At 44.0% G+C, this 27,978-nt stretch overlaps 1 protein-coding gene across 4 annotated transcripts in view; it reads left to right on the forward strand.

Annotated features, from left to right (window-relative positions):
• Positions 1–11,185: 11,185 nt before the first annotated feature.
• Positions 11,186–27,978, forward strand: part of ADAMTS12 (ADAM metallopeptidase with thrombospondin type 1 motif 12) — a 298,641-nt gene continuing 281,848 nt past the window's right edge. The window contains exons 1-2 of one of the 4 annotated variants that reach the window (XM_064596806.1): positions 11,186–11,618; positions 18,644–19,008. In XM_064596806.1, coding sequence (XP_064452876.1) covers positions 11,492–11,618; positions 18,644–19,008 — 492 coding nt within the window. In that variant the 5' untranslated portion in view covers positions 11,186–11,491. The remainder of the gene's footprint in view (positions 11,619–18,643; positions 19,009–27,978) is intronic. The other 3 variants (XR_008505101.2, XM_045862685.3, XM_045862677.3) reach the window with 3 other exon arrangements.

Consider the following 27,978-nt stretch of genomic DNA (forward strand, 5'->3'; position numbering starts at 1 on the left):
GAAAAGAGGTTGGGGCGCCTGGGTGGCTCAGTCGTTAAGCGTCTGCTTTTGGCTCACTCAGGTCATGGTCCCAGGGTCCTGGGATCGAGCCCCACATCAGGCTCCCTGCTCGGCGGAGAGCCTGCTTCTCCCTCTACCACTCCTCCTGCTGTGTTCCCTCGCTCGCTGTCTCTTTCTCTGCCAAATAAATAAATAAAATCTTAAAAAAAAAAAAAAGAAAAGAGGTTAAACATCAATGATCTAAGCTTCCAACTCAAAATCCTAGAGAAAGACAAACACTTTAATTCCAAAGAAAGAAGCAGCATGGGTATATTAAAGATAAGAGCAGAACATTTGGACAGCCCCTGCGATGTCAGGGATTAACCTTCTAGTTGCTGACTCAGAGAGAGTGGGTGGAGGAACTGTCAAGAGAAGACCAGAGCGGCCAAGGTGGGGTTACTCGGGGGGCTTTCAGCATATCCATAAAGGAGAATATTTATTTCTAAGGGCAAAGAGAGAAATGAATAGTCTAATACTAAAACCAGAATCTGTTTCCCCAGAGTTCCCCAGAGGCTACCTGGGAGTTAGGAGAGGAAGCCAACTCTTTAATGGAGAGGTGTGTCCATGAGTCTCAAAGCAGGTCGTTCCCAGAACATTCGCCACTAAGTCTCCCAGCCACCCACCCTCGGATCAAATATTTGTTTATCATTTTTATCTTTGAGGGAAATGCAGCAATAAATAAAACATAGTCCTTGTATCTATAGTTTATAATCAAGGGGAAAATCAAGATAAGGAATCATGAGATTCATTAACTTCACACAGTGAAATTCAGCTTGGCTGCCTGCTTTCTAATTCACCACTTGACAACATCAGTTCTTTCTACGAGTCTTTCACAGATTTTTCTTTGCCTTACATACTAGTCCATGTATTCAAAAAACATATCCTGTGTGCCCAGTTTTCTCACATTGGGTTTCAAAGACTCCATCAGTCTATCCATATACGTTATCAGTCCTCTCACCTTCAAAAGAGGAATCACAACATCTTAATCGGATCACAGCCACGACTTTACTGCAGGAAGTGGTGACTGAATCAATACAGCCTTTTGCTCTTGGAGGCCTCTCAGGAGACTGGGGGCAGGTTTAATAGGACAGCAAACAATCAACTAATAGTTGAGTCAGTGTTATCTGCAACACTCAGAGGGGCTGTGAAGCAACAGAACAGGCCTTCTTGTTGCCAAGGAGGTCATCCTGGTGGGCACCATTTGGACAGTGTGGCCAAGGTAGAGAAAGGTGTTCGAAGAGGCATCTAGCCCTCGGCTAGCTGTCTCCTGGGCCTCATGAAAGGGTCTCTGAAAGCACAGAGTCTGGCTTTCTGTGCTCTGAAGACCAAAGGGCTGCAAATACTCATCTCGTGGCTATAGAGATAACCTACATCTCTGTCTGGCAGAGTGGACAAGCTATGTTGAAACTCTACAAAACCATACAGAGAAGTTTTATCTTTATCCAGGCTTAACTTCAAAGTGAATTTGTTGTGATTTTCATGTGTATTTTTTAAAGTCACTTCATCCTTAGGAGAAACATATACTGTCCATTGAAATGAGATTGTTGGAGAACTTAGGGGCCTTGCTTCCTAAGTTACAAGGAAATATCTTTAACAGGAATTAGTAGTATGTATGCGTCTGCCTGATTTTAGGCTAGGTGTTGCTGACCAAGTTTTTGCTCCATTGGTTTTCCAACGACCAACAGATAAACTAGTGACAAGGTGAATGAATGGGCCCACAGTGGTAGATCCCTACAATAGAACACTGTGCAGAAATAAAAAGGAGCAGCGCACTAGGACACAAAATATCCAAATAATGATGCTGAGTAAAAGAAGGCAGGCAGAAGTTAGTTTATACTGTATGAGTCCCTTTATGTGAAATTCAAGAAATTGCTAATGAATGTCCAGTGACAACAGGAGTGACTACCTGTGGTTGTGGGGTCATATAAGTAGGGACAGGAGGAGGGGACTGCAAAGGAGCAGGAAGAAATTTCTGGTTTGATCCACGCACACTAGCACGCACACACCACATGTGCACATACACATATATATGTCAAAATTTACTGTGGCGATGGTTTTGCAGGTGTGTATGTATACACTTGCAAACACATAAAATTGTATACTTTAAACATACGCGGTTTATTGCATATCAATTGTACCTCAATAACACAAAAAGGGGGGTACTCTTATGGTATATCTTTATTGCTACCTGAACTGATCTCATTAACTCATTCCGAAGTTCCTTGGGGGCATAGCTGATCTGCTCTCAATGACCACAGGAGGCTAACAGAAAGCAGTGATGAACATCAGGGGGGTGACCCCCTGGGACGAGGGCAGGAGCTCTCCTCTGAGGAGGAGAATGCCAGCCCAGGCTACTCATGGGCTCTTGTTGACCTCAGTGGGTTAAAAGAATATTAAAAGTGGGATAAACTAGGATTGTGAACCTTCCTTGGCACTTTCATACCTTCCTGACACTGCTTTCCATGAAAGAATTTATGATTGGTCAGATTCCAAGGACGTTGATCGAGCTACATTTATTAGTAGGTGGAGTTATTGTTTCTTAACCAAACGAACTCAATCTTTCTCTTCCATTTTTTTCCTTCTGGGCAGCAGAGTATGTAAAGCCTGGACTTTTCTCCTGTTCTTATTCCAGTTTGTGCTAGTGAATAACTCCTCCTTGAAATGCTTTCCACTTGATTTTGAAGATACCACACTCACCATTCATTCTCTTCTTATTTTGTTGGCCACTCCTCAGTCTCCTGTGCTGATTTCTCTTTATTTCCCGGGACTCTAAATATTGGCGCTCTCCCAGGGTCTTAGCCTATTTGGGCTGATATAATAAAGATGTCAAAGACTGGGTTGCTTATAAACAACAGAAATTCATTCCTCACAATTCTGGAGGCTGAGAAGTCCCAGATCAAGGCCCTGGCAGAGTCAGGGCCTGGTGAGAGCCTGCTTCCTGGTTCACAGACGGCCAACTTCTTGCTGCGTCTTCACATGGTAGAAAGGGTGAGGGAGCTCTCTGGGCTCTCTTTTATAAGGGCACTAATCCCATTCATGAGGCCTCCACTCTTATGACCTAATCACCTCCCAAAGACCCCACCTTCCTATGCCATCACACTGGGGTTTAGGATTTTAACATATGAATTTTGTTTATGTGTAGCGATGGGGACAGGGGGACAGATATTTAGTCTATTGCACCCAGAGTACAAGCCTCATGTCTTTTTTCTTCTCTGCTACATGCATACAATAGGTATTCTCATTCCATTTCAAGACTACTAATATCATCCAAATACCTATGATGACTTCCCAACCTGAACCTCTCTCTGAACTCCAGACTTGTATATCCAGTGATCTACTTGACATTTCCTTTCAGATATCTAAGAGACATCTTAACATGTCTCAAACTAAACTTTTGATTTTCCCCACTCCCACCATTTCTATTCTACCTTCCGTTTTCCCCATCTCAATTATGGGCAACTCTGAACCTTGAAATCCATCCTGAGTTCTTTTTTCTCACACATCCAATTGATTAGAAAGTCTTGTTTTTTTACCTTCAAAATAAATCTGACCAATTTTCACCATGTCTTCTGCTGTAATGTAATCCATCATTATCTTGTACCTGAGTTAATTCAGTGGCCTCCTAACTGCTCTTTATGCTCCTCCTTTTCCCTCTACAGCAGCCCAAGAGACCTTATAAATCCTAAGTCAATTCTTGTCACTCCTGTACTCAACCTCCCCACCCCCAATGGCTCTTAAAGTGCTCAGGGTCAAATCCAAAGTCTTCCTTGTGGTATCTAAGTGCCTTCATGACCTTCCCTTCTCCTGTCTATCACCACTCTGCCCTTGTTCACACACTATAGTCACAACAAACACTTTGCTTCCTCTTGAGCTCTCTAAGCATATTCCTACTTATTCCCAATTGATGGTCTTTCCTATTACTGTCTCCCTGGCCTGGAATGCTCTTCTCCTAGATACCTATTTCATCCAGATTCTTAATGCCTTCCCTTAAAATCATCTTAGGGGAGGCCATTCTTGACCCTCTTATATAAAATAGGAACCCACCCATCTCGATCACTTCCAGTCCTCCTTAGTCTGTTCATTGTTCTCCACTGTTCTTACCACTGTCTTACATATTATATCTTTACTTGTTTATTCTCATTCCCCCTGGCTCAAGCAAACATGAGGAAAGAGTCTCTGATTATTTCATTTGTTGCTCTATTCCCAATGCCTGGACACAGAAGGCAGTCAATAAATATTTGTTGAATGAAGATATGAAGTATTCTCTTTTTGCTAAGGCAGTCGTGCTCAAGCTTTCCCTAATACATTCCATTCCTAATTTCCTCCTCTCCTTGGGAACAATGGGCACACTATTCTTTAGTTCATACTTAATCTTTAAGGCAGAATGACAGAGAGGGACTGGTGCCCACATGGCTCAGGACTAACACAGGACCAATCTGATAATGATGGCATCTGTAGGTGCCAGCATGGCTGCTCAGAGACCACCAGGCATGGGCACTCAGTTGGCTACCAACTTCTCATTATTGGGCTTCTCTAATTTCCAATTCTATAGTATCTCCACCAAATGTCAAATTATTTTAAAGAATAAGAACATACTGTCACATTTTGTGTTTTTTATTTAGAAACAATCTCAAACTCACATAGAAGTTGGAAGTAAAGTTAGAGACAACATTTTGTGTTCTGAATCATTTGAGAGTAAATTGTCAACTAGATGCCCCTTCACCTCCAAATACTTTCATGTGTATCTCTAACAAAAAAGGACAGTCTTCTACACAGCCACAACCCTCAGAATCAGGACATTAAGTGATACAATACTAACATCCCATTCTCTGTCTCCTAATTGTTCCAACAATGTCTTTTGTAACAGAAGGATCTTCAGAATCATGTGTTGCTGTTCGTCGCCATATCTCTTTGGTCTCCTTCAATCTGGAACAGTTTTTCAGCTTTCCTTTGACTTTCTTGGCATTTTGAAGATTAAAAAAAAAAACAAAAAACCACAGTTATTTTGTAGAATGTCCCTTGATTTCAGTTGTCTGATGTTTTCTCATGATTAGATTCAGGCTATGTATCTTGGGCAGATATTTTACAGAGTGATGGTGTTCTTACTGGAGCCTGTCAGGTAGCACGCGGTTTTGATTGTCCACACTACTGATTTTGTTTTCTTTGCTTACTTGATTAGGGGGATATTTGCTATGCTTGTCTATGCTGAAGTACTCTTTTTGCTTTTCTTTTTTTTTTTTAAAGATTTTATTTATTTATTTGAGAGAGAGAATGAGATAGAGGGAGAGCATGAGAGGGGGGAGGGTCAGAAGGAGAAGCAGACTCCCTGCTGAGCAGGGAGCCTGATGCGGGACTCGATCCTGGGACTCCAGGATCATGACCTGAGCCGAAGGCAGTCGCTTAACCAACTGAGCCACCCAGGCGCCCTCTTTTTGCTTTTCTATTTAATAAACATTTGGGAGGAGATGCTTTAAAATGATATAAAGTTCCCATTCCTCATCAATCTCTCTATTCGTTTATCTATTTGTATCAGTATGGATTCATGGGTTCTTATCTTAAGACTAATAATTTATTACTATTATATATTTTTGCTTAAATTTTCCTAGACTTGGCCAGTGGGGGGCCTTTCATGTTAAACCCTCTCTCCTTTCGACAAGCTCTCATCTTTCTTCGAGGTTTTTGTTTTGTTTTGTTTTGTTTGTTTGTTTATTTTAGCAATAAAATGTTTCAGTTTTATCTTCTATCTCCCAAGCCCTAGTTCTGAAGTCAGTCATTTCTCTAAGGAGTCCTGGTTCCTTTTAGAGGAGAATGGTATTTAGAATCCAAGATCTGGGCGTCAGATGTGCTCACTGCTGCTGGGGAGTCGTTGCTCCAACACCCTCAAGTGAACAGGCCTAGACAATATATGTATGTACACACACATATACATAATACTTATGCTTATTTATATCTTTACTTCTTTTTTTTTTAAAAGATTTTATTTATTTATTTGACAGAGAGAGACACAGCAAGAGAGGGAACACAAGCAGGGGGAGTGGGAGAGGGAGAAGCAGGCTCCCCGCAGAGCGGGGAGCCCGATGTGGGACTCGATCCCAGGACCCTGGGATCATGACCCGAGCCGAAGGCAGTCGCTCAACCGACTGAACCACCCAGGCGCCCTATATCTTTACTTCTATATGCGCCTATACAATCATCAACAACTTTGGATTCATACCAGTTACCTTAGTTATAATCCAACATAGAGTTTATTCTACTTTCCTCTTTTTTTTTACATTGGTAATTGTCTTCACTGGTAGTGAGAGACTTGACTCCCATTATACTTGCTACGTTTACTCATCTGATCAGTATGTATGCAACCAATCTCCAATTACCACCATCAGTTGCCACCATCACCCCACCCCTCCTTACCCTGTCATTATTTCAACACCCTGCTGGGACAGTTCTTCTCAGATGGATGCCCTCCTCACTCTGCTCAGTCTCTGATACCATGCATTGGGCAGCGGTCCTACATGGATGACAATTAAAATGGCTGAGGTTCTGACACCTTTCAATAGGCTCCTTCCTGCCCCCCCCATATAACTTGGGCTCTCTCTGGCAGACCTCCCATGTGAATCTCCCCCTACCAACCCAGTAAAATCTTGTTGTATTTCATTTTGATTAGGCTTAAGGTGCATTAAAAAACAAACTGAAGTTAGTTTCAATTTACTGCAATAATTTGATCTATGTGCTACACATTTTTTTCTGAAATATGCTGTTTTCTTCCAGCCAATAGTATGTTTCATTAATCAGGGATCCATAGCCTTTTCAGCCATGGCTTTCAAAGGGGCATTACCATGACACTGTTTATTTAATTAAATTGATTAATTACAACATCAGAAGACTGTTCCAAAATAGAATCCACTTGATCCAAGGCCAGGTAACTACAAAATCTGCAAGGCATAGATTCCAGGATCTTCAGATTGAGCCAGGTAGGCAAACTCTCTGCGGGCTGAGTGTGCAGAGTGGGCAGCGCTGATGATTGATCCACTTACACACTGAATACACTTGGGTGGAAGAATAAAAGTGAACTGACACTTCTGAGGGTTACAAATACTTACTTCCATCTTCTTTTAAGACTGCAGAGAGGTTTAAAAGAAAATAGTACAGAACTACCCTACAATCTGGCAACTGTACTACTAGGTATTTACCCAAAGAATACAAAAATGTTAATTCAAAGGGATACATGCATGCAATATTTATAGCAGCATTATTTATAATAGCCAAATTTTGGAAACAGCCGAAGTGTCCGACGACTGATGAATGGATAAAGAAGATGTGGTACACATATACAATAGAATATTACTGAGCCATCAAAAAGAATAAAATCTTGACATTTGCAATTACATGGATGGAGCTACAGAATATTATGCTAAGGAAAATAAGTCAGTCAGAGAAAGACAAATACTATATGATTTCACTCATATGTGTAATTTAAGAAACAGAACAAATGAGCAAAGGGGAAAAAAGAGAGAGAAAGAGAGGCAAACCAAGAAACAGACTCTTTCTTAACTATAGAGAACAAACTGATGGTTACCAGAGGGGAAGTGGGTCGGGGGATGGGTGATAGGTGATGGGGGTTAAGGAGGGCACTTGCTGTGATGAGCACCAGGTGTTGTATGGAAGTGTTGAATCTCTGTATTGTACACCTGAAACAATATTACACTGTATGTTAACTAACTGGAATTTAAATAAAAATGTAAAAAAAAAGAAAAGAAAAGAAAATAGTACATGTGACAACAATATTTAAATGTATGATTTTTGAAGAAAGGGTGGTTTGGGTTTGTTTTTGTTTGCAGTCAGTTTATCTTGCCTTTCCAGTGTTAATGACAGCTCTGAGAAATGCACTGGACTCCCTGTCCTTAATTTTAGCTATCCCTTGGGCTTCTATAGGCTTAGTTGGAAAGTATGAGCTTTTTGAAAGCCTTCTTTGCTCATGAAAACAGAGGGAGCTCTTGGTGAGGCAATTTATATCTTTTGTCACAATTTGTATTTTTGCACAGAAAACACTTCACCATAGGAAACTAAACCACCACCCGAGATGCTACAATGATGTCTGTATATCAGTGTTCTTAGCCCTTCCACTCTCTGTGAATGAGGGCATGACACAGGGGCCTTAAGTAAGACAGACATGTGTTTGATTCTGTTTAGTGGCTTGGCTAAATCTTTTCCTTCTTCTGACCCTCACTACTTCATCCGGTTTCCCACTTCATAGTGATGTGGTCCTAGGCAAGTTGTATAATCTTTCAGTGTTTCCCCACCTATCAACCAAGGATAATAATAGTACCTACCTAATAGGTTTTTGTGAAGATTAAATAAGGTAATGCAGATACAGTGTTCAGCACAGTGCCCCGTACATAATCAGTGTATAATAAATTTTTCTCTTCTTAGCTATTATTCTTGTATTTTACATGTTTTTATAGTCTTTCTTCAGTGGTAGTATATTTTCATCAGCCACCTCAGGGATATTTTGGAGACTCTGCAGTGATTCACAGCTCTGCTCTCTACAGTGGACATATCAGGAAAGGTAGTTGGCTTTTTTTTTTTTTTTTAATCACTGCCAACCTTTGTCACCAAGAACATTTGTTACCTTTTCCCAAAGAGCAGAGGAAAAGTTGAGTAAGATGAACTCTTCCCTCTACCCCGAGGAAATACCAAGCTTTGGAGGTATTTTGTAAATTTTGGAAAAAGTAGGAAGAACTTGGTGTTAGAATAGTAGCAGGATGCGTATTTGTGCTGAGTCATGTTGAAAACTTGCTGAACTTGGAGACATGAATTGATAGTTGCACCAGTAGGTGCAATTAGGTGAGTTGTTTCAACAGCACTTGGAAACAAAAAGCGAGAAAATCAGCAGTTAGGGTAAAACAAGGTTAGAGTTTGATGAGGAAGAGTTGAAGGCACTGGTGAGAGATTATTTAAGGAGATGAATCATAGGATATGGCTGGCAGAAAAGGAGATAAAGCCAGAGAGATGCTCATAGATTATGAGACAACCAAAGATGGAGAGATCAGGAGACAGGCAGTCCTTACTAGGCTGAAGACCCAAGGTACTGGGTATAAAGGTTTGAAAGGGCTGACAGAATACAAAATTTTGGTGGGATTTTATAGTTTCAATATTTCAGGCTTGGATGACTCTGGATGACAGGTATTTCTGGTCATGGTCTTGAGAGTAGGAGGGGCAGAGAAAGTAAGGGGAAAGCCATTAGAGTTGAAGAGGTTGTGAAACTCTGAGTCCAGAATGTTCCATGGATCCTCCCTGATATTCCCTGACATTATTGGGACTCAAAAGTTCCCAGAGTTTTTTACCTGAGAGACATAGCTCTTCTCCAGGGCACGGAAGCCAGGAGTGATCCCACCCTCAGATGAGACTCCGCTTGCTATTAAAAGGATAAAATGAAGAGGAAGAAGAGGAGGAAGTGGAGGAGGGAGACTGAGGGGAAGGAAAAGTGGGAGAAAGGAAAAGAAACAAAAGGAGTTCTGGCTCTAAGTGGTTCTTCAGTGCCCTTGTAATTGCATTTCTGCCTGATCATTTCACCAGACCGCCTGTCATATCTGAGTTTCTTTTGCACTTAAGTTATGCTCTTCCTACTTAATATTTACGTCACAGGAGAAGAGGCTCAGAGCACTTCCATGACTGGCCCATGATGACATAACATGCCATGTTACACGACAAGGGGGATAAAGGTTGCAGATGGAATTAATGTTGCTAATGGGCTGGCTTTAAGATCAAGAGATTATTCCGGGTGATCTGAGTGGGCCCACTGTCATCACAAGGATCCTTATAAATGGAAAAGGGAGGGAAAAGAGATAGTGTCACGATGATGCCATATAGGAGACTCACTGGCCATCGCTGACTTTGAAACCAGGGGCAGAGGGCAAGGGACTGAGGAGTGTGGGTAGCCTCTTAGAAGATGAAAAAAACAGGAAAACAACTCTTCCCCACAGCTTCCAGAAAGGAATGCAGCTGTGCTAACACCTGGATTTTAGTCCAGGGAGACCCATCTCAGACGTCTGACCTCCAGAACTATATGACACTAAATCTGTGCTGTTTTAAGTCGCCAACATTATGGGAATGCTTAATGGCGATAATAGAAAACTAATTCATACCCCCTGGAAATACCGTGGAGCATATGCTTCCAGTCTGAAGGATTCATACCCACCCCAAGCCTGTGAGGACCACCTTGCCCTTGGATCACGCTTTGCTGGGGCTGCCCAGGCCTGCACAGGGTTGAAGGAGTTGCTTTCCTGCACCTCTCATTGGACACATGGCTGGCTGGAGGCCATGGAGGACCAGTATGGGGCCAAATTCCTCCTGAATGGAGTAAGGAAGCCTGTTTCAGCCCAGAGGTGTGAAATCTTGGCTGGATTACCCAGTAAATTCTCAGGATGCTTAGCGAGCTCCCTGGTTTGCAGCATTCTCTCAGTAATGTAAAGCTCCAGCCCAGTGGATGCCCCCTCCATGAGCAGCTGGGCAGGTCAACTGGAGAAATACCTTCACACAGGTCTTGGGCTTATTTACTTCCTCCGCTGTCTTGGTTTCCTTGTGGGTGAGTGGAGGTGGGCTAGGAAAGGTGGGGTAATAAAAGTAGAAAGGCACCAAAGGGACCTGCAGACCCAGCGTAGCTCATAATCATTTGGTCTCATCACGTCTTCGTGCCCATGGACTTGTTCAGGGTTGAACCAGAAGATTAGCTCAGGCCATTTCCCTCTGTGTGACTTGGCCAAGAGAGAAACTGCCCATTTCTTTTTTAAATGGAAGTCCTAGTATGCCTTGGAAGGGAATCCCCGAGAAGCCTGGCGGATGGAGGGGTCTCCGTAGAGCATTGTTAGGAAAAGTTCGGAACTGGGTGGACAAAGGCAGCCAAGGGGGCAGCACTGAGCCGGGAGGGTGGAGGAGTGGGGTCCCCTGTGCCCTACCTCTGCGCTCGGCACTTTCGGCCTGTATTTCGGCCAGGGAGGGCTGGCCTGGGGGCCTCTCTTTTCGCAGTCCCGCCCAGGGTGGCTCTCCCGGGTCTCCCCTATTTGGCCGGCTCGGCAGGGCTCTGGGCGGGGCCGGAGGAGCGTGGGGGTGGGAGGCCGGAGGAAGATGCGCGGAGTTGGCTGCGAGGCCGGGCGCGGAAGGCAGAGGGGTGGGGATCTTGGGTGGGCTGCCCCCTCCCGCTCTGACCCGTTCCACACCCCGCGGAAAGCAGACTGCCAGTTGAATCATTCCCCTTTCAGGAGGGAAGGGGGATAAAGGTAACTAGCCCTTTTCTGCTTGAAAAAGCAAAGGGAAGTCGTGGGCAGCTTTGCAGCCGCTCCGTCCCACTCCTGGACCATGCACCTCTGCATCTTTCTGCTCGGCCACAGGCGAGGACTTGATTTCTTGAGCTGAGAGCTAAACCTTGGTGACTTTTCTTCTCCCCAACAACCGAATCATGCCATGTGCCCAGAGGAGCTGGCTTGCAAACCTCTCCATTGTAGCGCACCTCCTTAACTTTGGGGCCCTTTGCTATGGGAGACAAGCTCAGCCAGGCCCGGTGCACTTCCCGGACAGGAGGCAAGGTTAGTGGCTTTTCTTTATTTCCTTTGAAAACCGTGGTGGTGAGACGCGTGGAAAGTTGGTTGCTCTCCCTTCCCCTCCCCCACTGGCTGAACTCTGCAAAACTGTTTGGCTGAGTTGTAAGGAAATCTGGGCTGGGAGCTCAGTAACATAGGGTGTCTCAGAATTCAGTGTTGAATGTGATGGTTCCTTAATTCTTACTGAAAGGCCAGTATCCCGTCTCTTATACACTAATGCTGTGGCAGGAAAGACCCAAGAGGTAACTGGTAATGCCCCCCCCCCCTTTTGTCTCTTCTTTGAATGCTGCTCTGTTTCAATCCTCTATTTTTCAAATCATGAATATGGAAAATGATTTTTTTTTTTTTAAGTTCCAACTGGCCACTGGCGGTGTTTCCAGTTAGTTTCAGCTCTGGACAGGGGAGGGGAAATGTGATTCCGGCCCCCTGCTGAGTGAGTTTGGCTGTGTTTTGGTTTCCTGGAAAGATTTAGGGCTGTCTTTTAAAAAATAACAGTTCTTTTTGGGGGACATTTACCACTGTAGGGGCTCACCTTTCCCTGTCCTGCCTTCCTGGGGGCGGCTGACTGCACGTCCTTGTGAATGTCATGAAACATACAATGCTATGGAAAACACTGGCGGGGTTGTGAGGACAACTTGTCCTTAAACCTAACCCCTTGGGCAGAGCAGCACGGCTGCCTTGGTTTTTTTTATTGGACTTGGAAGGGTCAGAGACACTTTTGTGTTCGGTGGGGAGTTCCTTGCGCATCTAGGAGAAGATAGAGGGGCAGCAATGGCCCGCATGGCTGGAGAAAGTTCCATGCATCGAGACTGCTAAGGCACTCTGCATGTGTCAGCCCAGCAACCACTGTCCACAGCCTTCTGGGGTGCAGGGACCATTGTTACCGTCCCGGTTTTAATGCTGAGGAAGCCTGATGAGTTTATGGGCCCAGCTCATGGTGGAGTGAGGTTTTGAACCCAGGTAGCCTGGCTCCAGAGGCTGGCCTCTTAGCAATAATAGGGTAGGGGCAACACACACACACACACACACACACACACACCCACCCACCCACCCACCCACCCACCACTGCTTTAGCAAACATTATGTTCAGTGTTTGCTGACTATGCTCAAGCCTTGAGAAGCTTCTCTAGCATTTGGGCCCCCTTTAATCTGCAAGACCACTTGGGTGGCAGAGATCAGGAGCCTGCCTTTGTTGAGGATTTCCACACAGGGTTCTGCCTACATTGCAAAGTTCAAATACTGCTGAGAGCTCATCTGCTGTGACTTCAGGAGCAATCCGAAGCAAGTCCCTTTGCTTTCCTTGGAAGCTGGAGCCTGAACACCAGGGTTAGATGTCAGTCACCCAGCACTTGCTTGTGTAAACCTTCCAGATACAATCTCCCACCCCCAAGTTTAAAATAGCAGCATTTGTTTTTCTTTGAAAAACAGCCCCTTTGTGAAAAGTCTCCCTTCTGGCAGCACAATCAGAGCCTGTGAGCACTTCCCAGGGCGTTTGGAGAGGATTTGGTTCAAAGACACACATTCTCCTGCGTTGGTTTTCAGCTCTCCTTGCTCCACATCTTCTTTGTAAGCGAATTCAGCTTAGTGTGGAGCAGACCCCCCCTGGGCGTTGCTCTCTCCTCCCTGGAAGGGGAGAGATGGTTGTTTTGCTTGGTGGCCACTGGGGTTATGTGCTGAAACTATTTGACACTGACAAGTAGCTGTAGAGGGCTTGGAGTTTATCAGCGATGCACAGATATTTAGGTTTTAAAAATAATTTCCACTTCTAAAAGTCTTCTCCAGAATATTTGTTCTTAACTCACCAATGGATTTACAAGTAATCCACATTTGGTGCAACAGAGAAATTCCTGAGCAGGCTTCATTTAGAACCGAGTGGAGACAGGGAGAACAATTGAGAGAGAGAGAGGTGGAGAGAAGGGATGAGAAAATTCTACGGCTTCATGGGACTAGGATGACCTGGGTTTTGCCCCAAATGATCAGCCTGTCATTTCACAAACAACCGTTGTACCTAGATTTCCACTTCTACTCTGACAACATTTTTTTTGTTTTTAAGATTTTATTTATTTATTTGACAGAGACAGAGAGCACACAAGCAGGAGGAGTGGCAGGCAGAGGGAGAGGGAGAAGCAGGTTCCCCGCAGAGCAGCGGGGGGGGGGGGGGGCAGTGTGGGACTTGTTCCCAGGACCCCGGGATCATGACCTGAGCAGAAGGCAGTCGCTTAACCAACTGAGCCACCCAGGCGCCCTCTGACATTTTTGAATTGCACCCAAATTCTGAGCATTTAAACTTGAAAGTGACTTCAGATATCATCTCTGCCATCCTTATTTTTCCAGAGGAGGAAGGGGGGGCCTCGGAGGTGAGTCTGTTAGTCAGTGTGTTCAGTGAGCACCTATGAAGTGCTCCTTCACCCGAGGGGTGGAGGGGATTGTACAGGGTGTGGTTGGAAACATTCTGATCCTAGATAATCATTAACATTCTTTCTAGCCCTACGGGTCGGGCAGAGGGAGGATTTTAGCCCTGGAAAAGAACACAGAGGTACATCCAATCTTTTCTGGGACCAGAAAAGGCAGATTTGACACTCTGCCCAGTATTCTTTCCACATCACTCACTTGTGATATAGAAAAGTGCAGTGACTTCCACAAGGTTTCTTGGTTCCCAACCAAGTGTCAGAACAACGGGAAATATTAGTCTTGCGCACAACATACTGCCTTTTTTCCCACAACCAGTGATAGCCCCTTGGGTTCCTTATTCCTTGTATTGTCTACAAGTCACCGGCTGCATCTATGATCTCTTTTGCTCCCAGCAACTCTGAAATCAACAGGACGGGCACTTTATCCCACAGTAGAAATGTGTTTTCGGCAGCACAGGTTGGTGTAAGAACAGAGGGAGTGTTTCCAGACAAGTGTTTTGAGTGTGCTTTAAGACAAATGGCCTAATAATGTATCTATGCTATTTGGAAAAAAAGAAAGAAGGAAGTGATTTCATGTATTTTCTTTATGTAAGAAGACACTTCACAGTTTGGGTATTTTATTTGTGTTTGTTATCATAAGCAATGATAGTCCGGAGGTTGGTGGTCATATAGTTGGTGAGCAACTCCAACCTCCTGTGGCGTATTTTACAACTTGGGAGGGATCAACGCGATCCTCCACATCTTGACACATGTGGTTTTCTGTGGTAAAAATATATTTGAAAGGTTGCAGCATCCCATGGAAGAGAATTATGAAAATGAACTTCTGACTCTTAGAGAATTTCATTGCTCTTTTTAGTGAAGAGTCCTTAGAAATTCATTGCTCTCTAAGATAGAAATACACAATACAAAGAGTTAAGTATAGGTTTAACCTAAACTATAAAATCTGGCAGGTAAATATTCTCTTACCTCTCTCCTTTCTTTCTAAGCAGAGGGTAAAAAATCGCCTGATGTTGCGAATTTTCAAAAGCATTTGTGCCAACAGGCTTCACTCAAAGCTTCTCATGAAGTATCATCAATGTTTGTGACCGAGGGTTTCGAGGCTAATTTTAAAGAAGGCAAGTCAAGGTATTCAGGGCTGATAATGTGTTTCCATAAAGCTGCAGACTGTGATGGGATTTCAGTGTGCCTCAGTTCCTCCCACCCACAGCCTTGTTGACTCCCCAACTTGACATCTGGTTCTCAGCGGTAGCCCCTTGAGAAGCAGCAAGGGCAGCGGTTAGAAGGGTGGGCTTCGGGGTCAGATCACCCCAGAATGAATCCTTGTCCTTCTCCATTGTCTTTTTACAGGAGTGGGAATGAGGGCTAAGATGAGGGACATAGTTAATAATATCTGTCCCAGAGAACCGTACAGATTAGACAAGACCAGATTGGTATACTCTAAATGCTGGGCTTGACCACAGGAATGGTAAAAATTATTTCCTGACATATACTTTCTCCATTTCTATCATATCCCCTCTGAGCTCTGCCTTCTGTTGGCCAAAGTTATAGCTACCTCATCTTCCAAACTAAATACCCACTGAGAGGAAGCCAAGGTGAGCGAGGGCTTCTCTCCTGTCTCTGCTTGGAGTTTATACCTATTTATGGCCACAGTGATCCTTGATGGCCAAGTTTCTATCTTTAATACCAATCATAGCCACTGAGTGCTATTTGTCAAGCACCGCTCTACATCTATTACATATATTAATACACACTGGATCCTCACAGCCACCCTAGGGGGTGAAAACTCGTACTGTGACTCCTTTGTATAGATAAAGCAACGGCAGGTGGGCCACCAGCATAAGTCACACTCCCGTGGCCTCTTATTTCTGTCCACACCTATGGGCTGACATGGCTTAGCTGCTTCGTTTGCAATCAAATCAAGAGGCAAAACTAGTCTTACCCCTTGTTACTCTACCTGCCAAACAGGCCATTATTATCCTCCCTTTATTGCTGAGCAAATTGAAGCCTTTTAAAGAAGTCAAGCCACCTTCTTCTTGTCAAATCATCTCCCCAGGGCAGTGATATCACTTCTACTCTGTTATACATTTCTGCCAAGGGCAACTGCTTATGTACATGAAGTACAGGGGCTAAGAACATGATTTTGAAATAGGAAACATGAGATTTCAGTATAAGTGATGTTGCATATTGGCTCTGGGACCTCTCTTAGGCTCTGTTTCTTTATCTATGAAATGAGAATTCACTGAAATTGTGAGGACTGAGTGAGAAGGGACTGATGGTGCCTGGCTCATAGCAAGTGCTCGTTAAATGGTTACTGTGGTTATTATCATTATATTATTGTATAGCCAACTTATGCTGGATCTCTTCAAAACCCATTAGAAAGAAAGCAACTGGGTCAAGAGCTCTAAATTTGTTTGCTCTTTTATTCTTTGAGGAGTAGGTGCTAGGGCTTAGGCAAGCTTTATCTTTCATTTTATACTTTCAAAAATCATGTTTAATTCTTTGAGATGCATCTTCAGCGACAGGCCCTATAAGGCAAATAGGAGCATTCCCTGAGAGGGGGAGTCAGCATCTGGGCAGTGAGCACGCACAGCCGGGCCCATTGCAAGATGATGGCTATACACTGTTGGGTAAGACTTTTTTTGCCCCTAACTTCCATCCACTGCTCACCCTGGAGAAGCCAGAGACATTACTGTGAGTAGCAGAAGAAAAGAGTAACCCAAAGGAAGCCAATTGTATCCACTTTCTTCCGACCCACCCTGGCCTTTCCCCTCCTAAGCTCTGAACTTGGAAGGTCGGTGAGACTCTGATGCTAAATATGTCCAGATATTCTTTGGGGAGTATCAGAGGACTGAGTCAATTTGACTCCTAGTTCATGGCACGCTAGCGTCACTGATTTGCGCAAAACCCCTTTCTTGCTTTATTTTATTATTTTTTTTGCATTTTTGTCCCCACTCCCATTCCTCCTCATGGAAAACCATTTTAATGGGTTCCATATGTATTTTTCCTTTGCATATGTTCTGGCTGACTTTGTATTATTGTTTTGGTGTGCATGTATTTTCCATTGATGTCAGTGGCTCTGTATTAACTTGTATTGTTTCTTATTTTTCACTGAACCTTGTTTTTAAAGGTTTGTCCATGTTGCTGTGTGATTTGTTGCTCAGAACTGCTGCAATTAGAAGCAGTGATTCTGGATTTTTTTACACCTAAAAAACGGAGACTATTTATTAGTACCTAAGTTGAAAACTCTGCGCTCTGCCCCAGATTTCATCCAAGGCAGAGATGAACAATTTCACAAAGTGTGTTGGAAGGCAGTTGTCTGGGAAAAGAGGCTGTTTTATAAATGTACCCCATTAAGTCCAGTTCTTTTAATTAACCTACTACAGATGTGCTCGTTGATAGAGCGACACATTGCGAGCCAGGCAGCTGCGATGGGCAAGATTCTGCCTCCAGAGGCTTCGGGAATAAAGTCTGATGCACAAAAACCATGGTAAAATGAGGCTATTCTGAGAGGTATGGAAAGTTAAGGACCTGAAAGAACTTGAACCAGGGACCTTAGGAGAAAGAAGGGGGATTGTAGTTGGGATGTTCAAGCCTAAGTGAGAATAAACAGGCTATCAGTAGAGAGTGCAAAAGTGCGACGTAACTGTAGAAAACAACGTAAGCTAGAAGGCGCAAGGAATACATCTGGGAGGTGGCAAGTGGAATTTGATTTTCCTTCTCGCTCTCTTGCTTCCTCCCTGGCTCCTTTTCTTTCTTTCTTTTCTTTTCTTTTTTCTCTCTAACGCAAACAATGAGTTATTTTACTAAGTGGCTAATGGTTTGCCTGAAGTAGTCTGGCATCCTGAGGGATGATTCGCCCCTGCTAGTTAGGTTCCTTGTTCTTTTCAAACATCAGGATGAGGAGGAAGTGGTGGGAATTTAAACGTGAGCAAGCCAAAAGGTGTATGTGTTCTCCTGTGTGGAAGGGACAAGTGTCCTGTCTTGCATTTTTAAAGTTTTCATCTTACCATTTTATTTTGTATACTTTGTAAAAATAAAAAAAAAAAAAATCCAACTTTGTTTCTTTAAGTACCGGTTTCATGTTACAGAACACTAATGCTGTGATCCGTGTGAAGTTTGTCAGAGTCTATACGACGGGTTAGCTGTTTTTATTTTTCTTTGAACCTGAGTTAATGGGAAGTTCCTGAGGCGTTTAAGCTCCTTAAAATAAACAGTGAGACTCTGTGACTTGTATTCATCAACTCAAGACTTGAAACATTCCTTAAGCTGACCTTGCCTCCTTGCTAACTGGACGCCTCATGAGTGAATTCTCATCTTGATTTGTCTCTGGGAAAACATCTGCCATCCAGAGTTGTGCCCGGGTGCCGGCTCAGACTGCCACGTGTCATCCAGGAGGGGCCCCGAGTCGCTTTTGAGTGGTTCAGGGAGTTTACTGTTGCCGGTGTTTGTGCGGTAGATGGGATCTGTAAACTTCAGGCCAACAGGGGTATTTTGCCATCAACACGCTAAAGTCTAAGTTCCAAATGGCCGAGCGCTTACCTTGCTGGAGACTCAGCAGAGAGTGCTCTCAGTTTTATTCTTTGTGTCCTTTTCTTTCAGAGCATTTTATCAAGGCCCTGCCTGAATACCACGTGGTGGCCCCCGTCCGGGTAGATGCCAGTGGGCATTTTCAGTCCTATGGCTTGCACCATCCCGTCAGCAGCAACAACAGGAGGAAGAGAGACTTGGATGGCCCAGAGGAGCGGGTGTACTACAGAATTTCACACGAGGAGAAGGACCTGTTCTTTAACTTGTCCGTCAATCAGGGATTTCTTTCCAAAAGCTATATCTTGGAGCGGAGATACGGGAACCTTTCCCATGTGAAGATGGTGGCTTCCTCGGCACCCCCCTGCCATCTCCGGGGCACAGTGCTGCAACGGGGCACCAGGATCGGGACCGCGGCCCTCAGCGCCTGCCAGGGACTGGTGAGTGCCTGGGTCCCTCGCCTCCCTCCTCTGCCCCCAGGCCCCTGTCCTCCCAGCCTGCACACCCAGTTACCAGTGGGCTCGCACCCACCTTCAGCACGTGCAGATTCAACACTTGTGATGTGCATGGTCCTGGCTGCCAAACGGGTTGGGGAGAAATGCATGAAAGTAAAAGTTGACCAATGCGGGAGGTATGGAGAGTAAGGGCGCTGAGGCCTCAGAGCAGGGAGAACTTCCACCAGGAACGGCGTGGGGGGAAGGGAGGACTGGAGTCGGGTTTTCAGCCTCTGAGGCCGCTCTGAGGGGATTGTACCTGAGTGGCTGGCCAGCCCCTTTTGAATTAGGAGGACCTGGGTTTGGACTGAGAGAGGCTCATAGCGAAGACGGTGTCGCCAGCAGCTGCTCTGGTAGATAGCTGACTATGTGGACTTCGTCATCAGACTTCATACGGAAACTTAGGCTCAGTTTATCCCTTCGTGCCTTGGTTTGCTCACTTGTGAGAGATAAAATGGAGATAATGACAATACCCATCTCACATAGCAGGGCTTGGCAAAGAACGGCCCGCAGACCAAATCTGGACCACCACTTGTTTTCATAAATGAAGTTTTATTGGAACATAGAGAAGCCCACGTGTTTACATTGTCTAAGGCTGCTTTCACAGTACAACAGCAGAGCTGTTGGGATCAGGACTGTATGGCCCATGAGCCCCCAAAATTGCTATCTGGCTTTGATAGGAAAATAAAAGTCCTGATCCCCGTAATAGAGTATTGTGGGAATTAAATGAATAAATACATGTAAACACCTTAGGAGAGTGCTTACGAATAATACACACTCAATGGATGTTGGGTGCTATTATCAATTTTTTATGTTTCCAATATGCCAGGTACTGGATTGTGTGGCGTGTGAGGGGTTTTCTGTATGTCATCCTCTTCTGCTCTCCAGCCCCCCATCTTGGTTATATTTGAGTAGATGATGAAGCTTGAAGATGTCGAATAACTTTACTGCGCAGCTAATTTGAGCCCGAGACTTTCTACCCCTTACAAGTTGCCCTCTAATCCCCTCACCTCCCCTGGTTTTGGGGAACCACTAATCTACCTTCTATCTCTGTTATCTGCTTATTTGAAACGCTTGTTTTAATGACCCCTCCAGGAGATTCTGGTGCTCACTGAAGTTTAAGACTGGACTAGAGCAGTCATTCATAACCCTGGCTGAACATTAGGATCCTCTGCGGAGCTTTTAAAAAGTACCCATTCCCCACCCGTCCTCCCAGATGTTTGGATTTAAGTGGTCTGAGACTGGAGCTCAGACATCAGTAATTTTTTTAAAGCTCCCTAGGAAACTCTAATGTGTGGTAGGTGTTGCCAGCCAATGGATTAGCGTGAGTGGGGATTAATTAGCAGTATTAGCCAATATTACTCTAAAGTAGCAGTTCTCCCCGAATAATTCTAGCGTGCAGCCAGGGTTGAGAACTGCTGCTCTCAGTTGTCCCCCCTTTTCATCCTGTGCTTTCTCAGGGAGACTGCACACTGTTTAGCATTATTCCACGCTCGGGAACAGAATATTGGGACCTTTTCAATTTCAAATGGCCCCAGGGAGCAGTGTGGACTACCATGTGGGCATTTTCAGATTCAGATTCCAGATTCATACTAAACACAGGGACACAAAGAAGCAAATAGTCACTAATGGACTAATGTGGTAGCCAGATGATGGAAATTTTAGATTCAAATTGCTGAATGATTTTTGCCAGAAGAACGAGTCTACTGGCATAATTTTGTAGCCCGTTACACAGAATTGAACAGTTTATGGACAGTTATAAAATAGGCACTAAAATCCAAGTGACTTTCTTCCCTTTCTGTGAGCATACGAGCTGGCTGGCTCCAAGTTCATGTACCATTATGGCCAGTGCTCCGCATCGAAGTGATAGTGGTTGGACGTGTGTCTGATTTCTCCTGATCACTTATCTGGAATCTGACTTCTGTGGTATTTGTTTTCCCTTTCACCCAAACATGACCCCTCCATCAAATTCACAGGACGGCAGGCTTAGGATATATTCACTTTTATGCCCCCCACCACCCTAAGGACAGAGGTGGCGTTTGGGAAGGCTCTCTGAGGAAGCAAACACTCTCATGTGGAGGAGGACATCTGCTTCTCCTTTCTCTGGCTCAGGCCTGGCATAATCTTTGCTTTAGATGTAGTCACCCTAATGCTGTAGGCTGTGTTCTCTTGGGGTTGTCTATAATTTAGGGTCTATTTAGCTTCCCTCGGAGCAGGCTCAGATGGTTGCAAACTGAAGACCCAAGAAAGGTCACTCGGGCCAGGGTGTGGGGTGACCTCCTTCCTCCACTTAATACCTTCCACATGGCTTTGGTCCCCATCTTCTTGGAGGCTGCTCTCCACTGAGTCAGCCCGTGTCCCAGCCCAGCAGCATTCCCTCTGTCGTCTTTACCATTCTCGTCACTCTCTCCCTTCAAGTCTTTATAACCTTGAAGTTATGGAATTTGCTTCTTTTGAACAGTTTAGTTGATTTGTTCCATTCTAAGTTCTTTGATGGAGAGACCGTGTTGTTTAATCAATTAGACTTGGAAGTCCTCCTTGGTGGGAGTCATTACCTGTGAGACTCCCAGGGGGGTCGTTTTGGATTTGCTGTTGCCAGGGGCCCTCTAAGGATTTGTTCCAGGTCAGTTTGTTGTTAGTATTTCAGTTGACGTTTCTGTAAAGTGTTACACTCCACACTTCTGCATGATACGGGATTGGGGTTCTGACCCTTCATGGGTAACCCCCTTCATCGATGGCTTGGTCTAGTCTCCCAGCACCTGGACTGTATACCTGAGTCAGTAAATATTTTTAATGTTTGTTATTTTAGTAAATATTTTAAATTCTTGTTCACAGTCAGAGACAGTATTTCTCACCTCAGGCTTTATTAAAGTGAATATGATTTTTGGCTCTATCCTAAAGCCTAGCCTCAATTCCAGCCACTACCGGGGCATTAGATCCTGACCCCTAATCTGAATAGCTAGCTAGCTGGTCATGGCTCTCTCTCTCTCTCTCTCGAGGGCCACTAAGCTTCAACTCCCACTCAACTTTTTCCTTTTCCCTTTTAGCACACTGAGATTTTCTTTCTTGTTTTGAGCTCAATTATGAATTGAAATTTTCAAAGAGGTATTATTTTCAGTTTTTCTTTAAAGTTAAACTTTTTATTTTGAGATAGTTATAGATTCATATGCAGTTGAAAGAACTAATACTGAGAGATCCAATGTACCCTTGACTCAGTCCCCCCCAATGGGAACATCTTGCCCAAATTACTGTACAATATCATAGCCAGCATTTTGACATTGATACAGTCAAGATGCCCAACATTTCCATCACAAACAATTCCTTGTGCTGTCCTTTTATAGACACACCTGTTTCCTTCAGCCCCCCAGCTCTTCCTTATGTGTGCATTTTATATTTAAGCCATGATACATTTTTAAAAAAAATTTTCCCCTTTATTTAAAAAAATTTTTTTAAAAAGATTTTATTTATTCATTTGAGAGAGAGAGAGACAGAGAGAGCACAAGCAGGGGGAGAGGAAGAGGGAGGAGAAGCAGACTCCTTGCTGAGCTGGGAGCCCGCCCTGGGGCTCAGTTCCAGGGCCTGGAGATCGTGATCTGAGTCAAAGGCAGACGCGTAACCAACTTATCCAGCCAGGTGCCCCAAGTCATGATCCATTTTGAGTTAATTTTTGTATAAGATGTGAGACTTAGGTAGAGGTTCATTCTCATTCTCTTTTTTTTCTTATTGCCTATGGATGTCCAATTGCTCCAGCACCATTTTTTTAAAAAAAGTTACCTTCCTTCCATTGAATTGCTTCTATACTTGTCAAAAATCACTTGGAAATATTTTTGTGTCTATTTCTGAGTTTTATATTCTCTTCCACCAGTAGAATCTTTATCACTATAGCTATATAATTAGTCTGGAAATCAAGTAGAATGATTCCTACTGTTTTATATTTTGTCAAAATTGTTTTAGTAATTCTCCTTCCTTTGCCTTTCCATATAAGTTTTAGAATAATCTGACCACAAAAATTTGCTGAGATTTTGGTAAGAATTATATTAGACCTATATATAAATTTGGGAAATTAACATTTGTTATGTTTAGTCCAATCCATGAACATGGTAAGTCTCTTCCAATTCTTCCCATGAAACCTATCCAGGTTGACTGGTGGGACTGAAAGATCCAAGATGTTTGGTCTTCCCTCTTTCCCAAGGTGAGAATTTTGTAGCTCCTTGGGCCCTCCCTTCTAAATCTCACTCTGATGGCATTTCTCACCAGGAAATCTCCCAGCCATTAAATGGGTTGTTCTTATGGACCTGCAGGCCCATCCCACCTGTCCAGTAGTTAGTATGATTAGAGAATGAGGCTGTTAAATGGACTCAATAATTGCCTTGTATTTTTTTTTTAATTTACTTTTCTGGGTCAGAGAATTTATTTGGGGAAAAATTGTGAAACTGTTTTTGCAAATTTGTTCCCTTGGTTTGTTCACTCACGTTTATTCTTGAAGTATTCTGTTTTGGAGAATTTTCTGATTCTAAATTAGTCTGGTAGAATGATAGTAATTTCTTCTGTGCTGAACCTCACTGTCTTCCCTGCTGCTGAAAGATGGGGGCTGGTGGGCAAGACTTAGCTCATTGATTCAGAGCAGGTTTGGAGAAGAGTCTGCTCTGATGGAACCCAAGTTTCTATGCCTCATTAGTATGATTTAGGATTTCTTTTCAGTCTGAAGAATTCCAGTGCCCTTTTCCCTTTTTGGTAGGTTTTTAAGTGTGCAGCTTGTCTCAAAAGCTGTAGCAAGAACCTTCATTTCAGTGACTGCCTTAACCTCATATGCCCCTTGCAAACTATTTCTACACGAAAAATATGGATAATCTCATTAGTCATCCCTGCTTATCTCACACCATTGTAGATAACAGCTTCAAATACTTGAAAAAGTACTCAGTTCTTTTGTTGGCTTAGTAGGAGTAGCTGAATCTCTTTACCCACATTGTTATGACACCTCATGAAAACTGCTCTTGTCAAGTCATCAGTGAAGGTCGTGTTGCCAGTAGGTGCTTCTCTGGTTTCCTTGTACTTGTGTTTCAGCACCATGTGACACAATTCCTATTTTTAAGTATTTTTTTCTCTTGGCTTAAGTGACACCGTATTATTACAGTTTTACTCCTACCCACCACTCTGAGAGTTCTGTCTCAACATCCTTTACTCCTTTCCATATCTTTAATTAATAGAATGTTCCAGGGCTTGGTCTGTGGCTCCCTCTTCTCTAACTTGACCCTCTTATTAGGTGATCCTGACCAGCCTCAAATGCTATCTACTTATCTGTCATTCTGTCTGTCCATCTGTCTATCTGTTCATTTATCATCTATCATTATTATCTATCATCTATCTAATCATCTCTTTGTATAATTATCTGTCTTTTGTGTCTACCTGTCTGTCTATCTGTCTGTCATCACTCCTCTGCTTATCATCTATATCATCTGCCTCTATCTCTGTATATGTATACGAATAACTACTAAATTTATGTATCTAACTCTGATAGTTCCAGCTCTTTGCCATTTCTACATGTATGCCTAATAGGAATCTTAAATTTGACATGTTCAAGGCAATCCTCTTTTTTTTTTTTTTTTTAAGATTTTATTTATTTGACAGAGAGAGAGAGCACAAGGAGGCAGAGCGGCAGGCAGAGGGAGAGGGAGAAGCAGGCTCCCTGCTAAGCAGGGAGCCTGATGCGGGGCTCGATCCCAGGACCCTGAGATCATGACCTGAGCTGAAGGCAGATACTTAACCGACAGAGCCACCCAGGCGTCCCCAAAGCAATCCTCTCTATTCCCTCCTCCAGCCATCTTCCCCATCGCTGGGCACGTCTACTCCATTCTTCTAGTTACCTGGGCCAAAACCCGTGGAATTATCATTGACTCATCTATTTCTCTCCCACTCTCTATTTATTCTTATCAGCAAATCCTGTCCGCTCTTCCATCAAAATATGTGCAGAATCTACCACTCTTGTCACTTCTACAGCTAACACCCTAGTTTGCTCATTCTCAACAGGGGTAGTTTTGCCCTATAGGGGATATTTGGCAATGTCTGGAGATATTTTTGGTTGTCACAACTGGGAAAGGGGAGATTGCTTCTGGCTTCTAGTGAGAGATATTGGAAACTTTCTACGGTGTACAGAATGGCCCTCCACAACAAAGGATTATATGGTACAAAATGTTAGTAGTTTCGAGGTTGAGAGACTTTCCCCTAGTTCTAGTCACCGTCCTGTCTCTTCTGGACCACGGCATTGACCTCCCAAGTGGTCCTCCACTTCCTGTGTTAATTCCCTGCAGACCATTTCTCACCATGGCCAGACTGGACTTTTAAACCCATTCATGGAGCAGTGCGCTCTGCTGCTGCAAATCTCTACTTACTTCCCATCACGGTAGAATACAACCCGAATGCCTTGTCCTGGCCTCCGGGCTCCCTCTGACCTGCTCATTGCCTACCTCCCTGCCCTCCTGCCCCATCACCTTGCCCTCCCGCCGAGTACTCCAGGCACACTGACCTCTCTGTTCTTCAGTTGCACCAAACACACTCTGCCTCATCTCCTTTGCATTCATGTTCCCTCTGCCTAGAATGTTCTTCCTTCAGATTTCTACATCGCTGCTCCTTCTTGTCTTTCAGATCCCAGCTCATGATCTTCCCTGACCATTCAGTCTACATTAGATGCCTCCAGTGTTCTATCACATTGCCCGTTTTATTTTTAAAAGAACCTAAAATACCTGATACTTTCTTTTCTTTTTTGCTTAACTTTTCTTTCCCTCATGCTGTCTTGTTCACACATCTAGTTGTGTTCCATAGTAAACCTTCAGTAAATAGTGGTTGAAGGGAAGGATGCGTTTATTTCAGCATTTAGCCTTTTACTGCCCCACATTCCTGTAGACCTTTCTAGGCTTTGGCTTCACAATGAGATTATGGTTCCTCAACCACCCAAACAATGGCTCGCCCGCCGCCTATTGACTTCTAGAATGCAGTCTGCTTAAATGGCCCATGAATCACTTCTGGTGTGTTCCCAGGGCACTGGCTCCTCATCAGGGCAGTGTGATGTTGTTCTGCTATGTGGCCCTCCTGGGTCTGAGAGCGTTGTGACGCTAGGAACACTGTGGCTCCAGGAACACTGTGACTGCCACTGTGATTGCCACCATCATGTTGACTTTGGGAAGGAGACACTGCTATCAACTTTACTGTTCTCTTCTGGGCCTGGGTCAGGGCTTTTCTTAGTTCTGCAAAGCACATCAGATTCCAAACTAATTTTCAGTAAGATTCTTTAAAAAGTTTGCATATAAAGAGAAGGAAGGACAATACACATAATGACCTGAGACTTCTTTTCGCCTTGGCTGTGCTGAGTCTAGGCTGAGCTCCAAGAGGGTCTCTGACCAAGCACCTGGCCTTTTGATCTGTAGCAAGGATCTGCCTTACTGGCCATCTCCCTGCTGTCGGGTGCACTGAAGCATAGTTCTCTACTGAGTCCTGGGCCCAATCACAAGGCCTCTGAGAAAGGAGGAAAATTTCCCCACCCCAGACTCAAGCCCATCTTCTATTTCTTTTTTCCAGGTGTTTCTTGCAAGGAATAGCTACTTGCTTCAGGGGAAACCCCAACCTAAAGCCAACTCCATAAAAGTACCCCATCATGGGGACCAGTGAGGGCTGAAATCTAGCTCACGCTCTACCAACTGAACCAAATCCTAGCTTCAGGAGGAAAAGAGGGCTTTTTATCATCCCTTTGCCCCCAGATGACAGTCACATGAGGACAGAGTCACCCATTGTCAGCATGTTTCCCAAAGCTTGAGGTACTCAGTTTCATATAGCAGTATGGAGAGGTGGGCTGTGTATGCACATTAAGAGCAGATCCTGGGCGCCTGGGTGGCTCAGTTGGTTAAGCAACTGCCTTCAGCTCAGGTCATGATCCTGGAGTCCCGGGATCAAGTCCCACATCAGGCTCAGCAGGGGAGTCTGCTTCTCCCTCTGACCCTCTTCCCTCTCATGCTCTCTGTCTCTCATTCTCTCTCTCGCAAATAAATAAAATCTTAAAAAAAAAAAAAGAGCAGATCCTTTTCCATTGAGCTCTCGAAAGTCTTGACCAATACTTTTCCCCAACCTCTTCAATTCAAGGTGAAGAACAAGTCGGTGTCTATTTCCTGAGACTATTGGGTTCTTTGCTTCTGATCTCCAATGAACAACTGCTTGAGCTGGAACAAGGGAGGAGGCTTCTTAGGAAGATACAGTTACATAAATGCTCAGATCCTATTGACATGTCAGAGAAAAACATTTCTACCCAATGACCATGTTTGAAGAGCACCCCTCTGTTTCTTTGTTTAGCCATCTTTACACTGAGGTGAAGAGAATTTTACTTTTTGTCACCAGAGCAAATGGAACATCTGCCCAAAAAAGAAATTTAATCTTAGGATGCAGGACCCTATGAAGCCTTGGAGTGGTCTTCCAGCTTCTCACTAATAAGACCTCAGTTTTTATTAGGATGTGCTGTTATATCATTGTAACTCTTTAAACTTTGTTAGGTTCTCATTTCCAAAAACGCAAGAATGAAGTATTCTCTGTGTTTTGCTGTGCAAATGTTGTCAATGAGATGAATGGCATTTAAAACTCTATGCTGTGTGATGGCGCGTCCACTGAGAGAGGGGTATGCTTCATACCACTGTACTCCCTTAAACGCAGTTCAGTTCTTGGCCCGGATGGAAAGGTCTGCGGCTTCTTTTTCCATACAATCAAAGAATGTAACCATTTCTGCCCTCTTGTTCTTGAGCTCCGGCTGAAGCCCAGGGTGATGTAGCCAAGGAATGAAATCCATTGGCAGAACTGTGTGGGAAAACTTGCCCAGCATGGCTTCTTGCCTTGCTTCCTGATCTCGAACTCTGTGGCTTGTTTGCAGAACACAGTTGT

The sequence above is a fragment of the Mirounga angustirostris genome, unplaced genomic scaffold (genome assembly GCF_029215605.1).
Source record: "Mirounga angustirostris isolate CCGP_5_RB_7025 unplaced genomic scaffold, mMirAng1.0.hap1 SCAF_7, whole genome shotgun sequence".
NCBI classification, from domain to species: Eukaryota; Metazoa; Chordata; class Mammalia; order Carnivora; family Phocidae; genus Mirounga; species Mirounga angustirostris.